The 8,007-nt window shown below is 38.4% G+C and overlaps 1 protein-coding gene across 1 annotated transcript; it reads left to right on the plus strand.

Annotated features, from left to right (window-relative positions):
* The first annotated feature begins 492 nt into the window (after nt 1–492).
* LOC127793899 (uncharacterized) lies at nt 493–3,196 on the plus strand. Its single transcript, XM_052324674.1, has 5 exons — nt 493–1,329; nt 1,549–1,606; nt 1,743–1,826; nt 1,936–2,071; nt 2,164–3,196. Exons 1-5 carry the CDS (start codon nt 663–665, stop codon nt 2,449–2,451), a joined length of 1,233 nt encoding a protein of 410 aa, XP_052180634.1. The 5' UTR covers nt 493–662; the 3' UTR covers nt 2,452–3,196.
* The last annotated feature ends 4,811 nt before the right edge of the window (nt 3,197–8,007 follow it).

Consider the following 8,007-nt stretch of genomic DNA (forward strand, 5'->3'; position numbering starts at 1 on the left):
GAAGCCAGAGTCAGAGAAGCCATGTTTCTATAGATCTCTAACCGCGTATAACTAAATTAATATTAAAAGGCTATATTGGATCAAGTTCTCTTATTGTAAATTAAAATATGCATCCTAGTTATATATATAACTTATTGCTTAATTATTGTAATATTATAACTTAGCGACTAATCTAATTCTATAACCATCTTGAACTCAAAAGCATCCCTTTATCTCCATCTCAAAATATATCCCAAAAGGAAAAGGTAAGAACATAAAGAGTGTTGTAATATATTATTCTCATAATTATGAGTCCCTTTTACGAATATTTAAACAAATCTTAATAAGTTATATACATATATATATATACATATAAACATATATGATTTTGCACTAAATGGGAATAATATTGTCAACTTCATCCCCCATATGTGATGTTAGTGCCGCTCACAAGAGGGTTGTAAGGCCATGTTACAAACTGCCCCACCAATTCCCCCTTTATAAAGGCCTCCCCCCCACAATTCACTTCCCTAAACCCCTTCCAAGTCCTTTCACCATCTTCCCAATTCATTGGCACTTCTCCTTATCCTTCCCCTTCTCCACCCTACCGGTGTACCCGTTTATTATTGTGCATACCGTGTTTCTTCTAACATTAGTACTGTTGCCTAAAAAAGACGTCAAAAATGTGTTCTTCCAAGTCTAAAACACTGCAAGGCAGCAGCGGCGCTGCTGAAACAATGGTGTCTCACATCAATGGCCGGCCGGTGCTGCAGCCGGCCTGCAACCGGGTGTCTCTCTTGGAAAGGCGAAATCCGGCAAAGAAGCCCTCCCAGAAAGCTTCTCCTCCTGCGCTGCAGCCCTTGTCATCGCCAGCAAATAGTACTGTTTCTAATGGCAAAACTGCCAAGGCTTCTTTAGTGACACCTCCCATCTCTCCCAAGCTAAAATCGCCTAGGCCAGCGCCAGTTAAGCGATGCAATGACCCGAATGGCCTGAGTTCGAGTGGCGAAAAGGTCTCGACACCAAGGAATAATGCAGCCAAAGGCGCGGCTGCCACGCCGGTGAAGAAGTCCAAGAAATGTGGTGCAGTTGCAGCTAATAACTTCATTGATACCTCCTCTGCTTTGAAGTTTTCTTCGTCTTGGATAGTTGAGGCGCCTGGAAGCATAGCTGCAGCGAGGAGAGAACAGGCAGCCATTATGCAGGTGCAGAGAAAGATGAAAATTGCTCACTATGGAAGAGTAAAATCTGGTAAATTTGAAGACAAGGTGGTTCCCCTTGACAATTCTTCAGCCACAATATCCGCTGTTCCAGAGGAAAAAAGATGCAGTTTCATCACTAGTAATTCAGGTATCCACAATTCTTGTCCTGTAATGCTACATTATTAATTTGTTCGTTCTAAACATAGCCTTATACGTGAGAATGACACATAAATAACAAAAAAGTAAGATTGGAAGATGTAAAGTTCTTCTCTTTTCTTCCTGTTTTCTTTCCGATTGTCCGTGGTTTTCATTTTACTATAATACGGTTTGTTGAAATATAGAACCTTTTTGTTTCTTGTTTCTTCAGATCCCATCTTTGTGGCGTACCATGATGAAGAATGGGGAGTTCCAACTCATGATGACAAGTATAAATCTCTCTCATTCTCTTTTTTAGAAGTAAAATGTTATTATTTAGGCTCGTTAATATTATCGTTTATCAAAAAACAACCATGCGCGCATGTGAAATGAATGGTCACTGATTTGATTGTGGTGGCTGTGCAGGCTGCTGTTTGAATTGCTGGTACTGAGTGGAGCCCAAGTTGGATCAGACTGGACTTCAGTTTTGAAAAAAAGGCAACAATTCAGGTAGGGTCCCCTCCCCTCTCCATGGCCATAATTCTCTCAGAATTTGAAAAGAAGGAAAAGAGATAAGGTTCTTAAATTGGAAACTAAGTCATGCCTGCCTTCTTCACAGGGAAGCCTTTTCGGAATTCGATGCGGAAACTGTCTCAAAGTCCACCGAGAAGAAGATAACTTCAATCAGCACCGATTACGCCATCGAGCTCAGCCAAGTTCGGGGGGTCATCGACAACGCCAACCGCATACTTGACGTAATTAATAATTAATAGCACTTGCTAATAATAATTAATTACTCGTGATACCTCTCTCTGATCGATAAATGGTTATTGTTAATTATTTACAGATCAAGAAGCAATTCGGGTCATTTGACAAGTATCTGTGGGGATTTGTGAATAACAAGCCGATTGCCACGCAGTACAAATCATGCCAGAAGATCCCGGTGAAGACCTCAAAATCGGAGGCCATGAGCAAGGACATGGTCCGGCGAGGGTTCCGGTTCGTCGGTCCGACGGCCATGCACTCCTTCATGCAAGCGGCCGGCCTCACCAACGGCCACCTGGTCACCTGCCCCCGCCACCAAACCCTATCCCAGACCAGCTCCACAAAGATCATATATCCATTACACAACTAAAGTACTAACAACTAGGAAACAATATATATATATATATATATTATATATATAGACACTACCACTCTACTAGCCAAGTAATTAATTAACACCATAATCAAGCTAGCTAACTGCATTTTTAAGATTGTTGGCTGTAAGTGGTTGTTTGGATTAATGGGCAGTGATTGATTAGTTGTGAAGAAGAATAAAGTTGGTGTGGGATTTGGAGCGCAGGGACGTTAGGGGGGACAGAGAGCATGTGCAGGGTGGGGGGCAAGCCATGTGTTTTGGTGCATGGCCTGTGCTTTGCGACCACCACTTGGCCTCCATTATTTGCTTTCTCTTTGCTCTTTAACAGCCTGTGAAAGGATATTTTCAGAGTACGAGAGGGGGCTTTTTGGCCCTCCTTTTCATCCTTCATTTTGGATAAGCCTATACATCCATCTCAAATCTCAATCTGAAGAGGCTTTTAGGGGAGAGCTTTAATTTCACAGTCCTGTGCTACTAATTCATAGTTTTTAGACCTGGGTTTGCATGTGTATGTACCTCTCTGTATCATATGCCATGTGGGTTTTTCTTTTTTCTTTTTTGTGGGTAATGCTTGTAACTGTGTGATAGTTTGAATCATGATGATGATGATGGGTTTTGAATTCCAACTAGTGTTGTGTTTGCTCACCATATGTACAATTGATACTTTGTAATTGCCTGTCTTTGGGTTTGGAATTTAATTTCAATGTTAGCTTTACAAGTTAATATTTAAGCATGCATCTTCTTTCCTCTCTTGTTTTGTTTATGTTGCAAGATATGCACTCGACAAATTTATCAAAAATATATAATAATAATAATAATAATCCACAAATCATATATATGAATTTACGAAGAAAGTACAATTAAAACTCTTGATAGTAAAAGTCACGACTGTGGCCTCTTTATTAGGAGGCAAAGATGGAGGTGAGGCATGTGCTGTTTTGCCTTTACATCCTGTGAAACCATGTGGGATTTGGTACTTTTTAATTCTTTACAAAACACTGAATGGTGCCGCCATGCATATATGCACATGATGACGACGACGACGACGATGATGATGAATGAGGGAAGAGCCATTTGCTGAAGAATGGGAGCCATTGGCCTGGGAAGCAAGCAACCATATTCCTTTTTCTTTTTTTTTTTCATTTTTCCAGTTGCCATTTGCCAGCACTAGTGTATACATATGCAGAATAGAATCAATGCACAAGAATAAACAACTATATGATATCTTCTTTGATGATGACTTCCTTGCCCAAGAATTAATGCACACTTGCTTCCATGTGACCAAGCCCTGCTTTTTCAGAGACCTACGTACAGCTTCAGACATTTCTCCAAGGAAATTAAATGCCATCCATTTACCAAAATTTATAATAACATGGACCAGGTAATTAAAATGTCTGTAAGTGTACTTAGCATATAACTAAAAAATAGTAATTAAAATTTTTATCAACAACAATATATACATATAGACATGTTGTTTACTTAAAACCCAACAGTAGCAATTTTTTCAATATATAATAAGGCGATTTTGCTTGATAATTATAAACGTATGGCTATTCAGCGTATTGTTGGTTTACTTTTAACAATTTTTACATATTGTCTCATCAGAACCGAACTTGGGCCGTGGCGTGACGAAGAACGGGCCGCACCCATATTTGATGGTCTGCGGGTATCAGAATTTCCCAATATTTATTTATGGTTTTGAAGTGATTAAAAAAATTTAAAGATTATACTTAGCATTTATTAAAAGAATTAAAAATATCTTACTTCTAAAACAACTTGATCCTATACATTTTCAGCTTGGTTATTAATATAACCTTCTTACTAATATAAAAAATAATAATTTTTGTGTATGTATTAGAGTGTTCGACCAAGCCCAGCCCAATAAGCTCATCAGCCCCTCCATATAGGCCGACGGGCCCCTTAAGAAAATGGCCACCACTTCCCATTTGTTGTGGGTTCCTCTTTTGTAATATAATCGAGGTGGGCTGGTCACTGTAATAATACATGGACTCTCATCTTTATTTAAGATCAAATCTCATATAACATGTAGTTTTTTTTTATTATTCTATTCCACTTACTCTCAGTACAAGTATTTTTTAGTTTTCTTCTCATATAAATGACCAAACTATTTTAATTATATTTTATGTAGCAATTAAAACATACATAATAATAAGAAATATAAGTAAAGAATGCAACATCGTGACAAGCCTTAATTTCATTGAATAAGGATGGATATATAAATTTTAATTTTCTAATTATGTACATTATGAGTTTTGACCATATTTTTTGTAAAAGTAATTATATGTCATGTTATAGGCTTATGTTATTAGTGAAGCCCCAAACGATGTCGTTGGGGTAAGCAGGTGGAGGGCCGCGTGCTGCAACCTTGAGCTGCCATCTGGCAGCCAATTGGAGGGCAGCACGTGGCAACCATCAGCTGCCCTCTGATGGCGCCCGGTTGCATTATCTACCCCTCTTATCTTCTCACTTGTCCGTCTGCTTTTATTCTGTTGGAATATTGTATATCGTGCTTGCACGATCTGATCCGAGCCATCCATCCATGCTTTATGAGACATGATCCCAGCCCTCCATCGTCGCTATTTATCTTCTTCTCGGGATATGGTCTGCGTAGACGTTTAAGGCGAAAGAGATAAAAATCAATCAAAGAAGAGAATAGGGTTCGAGAAGAGAGAGATACCCTTCGTCTCCGACCTAGGGTTATCTGGTTTGCTTCGGTTCTTTTCTTTCTTTCTCTGTAAATGTTTGTATAGCTTTATAGTTATATGGTTCGATAGGGTTTTTGCCTCTTAATCTTTTTGAGTGATTATTGGGCAAGTTTTGTGTTTCTCGAACCACTGTGAGTACAGAGAGATTGAGGGGTTTTCTGTGGGTGTATTTTTTATTCAATCATTAGTGCAGTGAGCTCTTCATATTGAAGCTCAACGTGGACGTAGCCCTATTTGGGTGAACCACGATAAAAATCCTGTGTGTCTCTTTTCGCTTTTACGTTTCAGTTCTGTTTACCTCTGTTTCGCATGAATGACTGTTAAAGCTTTCCATTCCTTTTGTTTTATCGTGTGTTTGTGATTGGGATATTCTGATTTAAACCCTAAGGTTTGAGTATCAGTGCTCAACAGTGGTATCAGAGCCGTGTTAAAATCGGTGCTTAGGGTTTTGAAAAGTAAATCAGTCAGTCTATTTTCATTTAAGGGGTTGTCATCTATTGTCGAATGGTCTAGGGTTTCTTTGAGAACCTAGTGTCAGCAGGAGTTTGCTGTGTTTATTCTCATCAGTGTCTAGAGCCACCTAGGTTAACTTCGTGCAAGGCAAAGAGGATGTCTACCCGGTTTGAAATCGGCATATTTGATGGAAAAGGAGAATCCGGTAGCTGGAAAAAGAAGATGAGAGTTTTACTCTCTCATCATAAGGTGCTGATAGCACTAGAAGCTAATGACCGAAAATGGTCACCTGATCAGCTTGCAAGAACAGAGGAGGTAAGAGAAGAGGCATTCAACCTCATCTTTCTTCACCTTGGTGACACTGTCATTCGCAAGGTAGATGGTATGTTAACTCCCATTGATTTATGGAATAAGTTAGATTCTTTATACTCTGTTATGACTGCATCAAATTTAGTATACTTGAAAGGCATGTTGTTTAATTTCAAAATGAATGCATCTAAGTCAATGGATGAAAACATAGATGAATTCACTAGACTTGCATTATTACTTAGAGGTACTGATCAAGCATTAGGTGACACAAGTGAAGCTATGATTCTTTTAAATTCCTTACCTGATGACTATGATATAGTAAAGCATGCATTAAGGTATACTGGCATTGTTCCTAGTTTAGATCTTGTTATCTCGGGTATTAAAGCTAGGGAACTGGAACTAGGAACATCTAAAAGGTCAGGAAATAACCTGTTTGTAAAGAGTAAGAATGAGAAAAAATCGTTTACCAGTAACAATGATCACACTAATGGGTCAGGGTAAAAGGGTAAGAAAAAGGATAAGAAGGGTAAACAAAAATGAAAGTATTATTACTGTGGTAAAGAAAGTCACATTAAGAAGTATTGCTATGATTATATTAAGAAACTAAAACAAGGGGGAAATGCAAATGTAAATGCTAGGACCTCTAACTGTTTAGCTGAAGTACTCAATGTCTCATATTTATCTTCTGAACATGAATGGGTAATGGATTCTGATTGCTCTTTTCATATGTGCCCAAATAGAGAATGGTTTCAAAATTTTAATCAGAGGGAAACTGGTACGGTATACATGGGTAATAATCAATCATGTAGTATCCAAGGTATAGGTAGCATATCCTTAAAGTTACATGATAATAAAATCAGAATGTTAACTGATGTAAGGTATGTACCAGGATTAAAAAGAAACCTAATATCTCTTGGGACACTTGATGAGTTGGGTTACTCATATAGAGCTGAAAATGGTTTCCTTCATGTCTTTAAAGATGATAACCTTATACTGTCAGGTAATAAGAAAAACGGTTTGTACATTTTAAATGGTTGTTATTCTTCCCTTGTTAACTCACATTCTGCCTGCATAGTCAATACTGGTAAGACAGATATATGGCACCTGAGACTTGGCCATATGAGCCTGAAAGGTCTCCAGGCACTGTCAAACCAAGGGTACCTTGGATCAGTGCCTGTTGGGTCCCTTGACTTTTGTGAGCCATGTGTTCTAGGCAAGCAACACAGGCTAAGTTTCCCTAAGGGAACTCACCTGGCGAAGGCATGCCTTGAATATCTTCATGCTGACTTATGGGGGCCTTCTCAGGTCCCCACTTTTGGTGGTAACAAGTATTTTCTATCTATTGTGGATGATTTTACTCGAAAGGTATGGGTGTTTTTATTAAAATCAAAAGACCAAACCCTAGAGAAGTTTAAAAATTGGAAAACAATGGTAGAAAATCAAATAGATAGGAAAATTAAAACCCTTAGGACTGACAATGGTCTTGAGTTCTGCAGTAGAGCTTTTGATATATTCTGTAATGATCATGGTATACTTAGACATAAGACAGTTAGGAACACTCCCCAACAAAATGGGGTAGCTGAACGGATGAACAGAACACTTCTTGAAAAAGTCAGGCGTCTATTATTCACATCTAATATGTCTAAGTCATTTTGGGGTGAGGCTTTATCCACTGCTGCTCATTTAGTAAATAGGAGTCCTTCTACTACATTAAATCTTATATGCCCTGAGGAAAAATGGACTGATAGAAAACTGAACTTTAATTACTTAAGAGTATTTGGCTATGAAGCCTATGCTCATAAATCTGAAGGCAAACTTGAACCTAGGTCTATCAGATGTGTGTTTGTTGGGTACCAAGAAGGTACCAAGGGATATAAGTTATGGGATAAGGAATCTACTGGAGTTAAAATTATAATCAGTAGAGATGTTATCTTTAATGAAAATGTTTTCCCTTGTAAAACAAATAACCTAAAAGAAACAAACACTCAGGAAAACCTAGATGATTTTGCTGTTTTAGGGGGTCCTCAGATCGAGGTGGAGCAATCAACAGGAAGTAATGACC

Source organism: Diospyros lotus, chromosome 2 (assembly GCF_014633365.1).
Source record: "Diospyros lotus cultivar Yz01 chromosome 2, ASM1463336v1, whole genome shotgun sequence".
NCBI lineage: Eukaryota > Viridiplantae > Streptophyta > Magnoliopsida > Ericales > Ebenaceae > Diospyros > Diospyros lotus.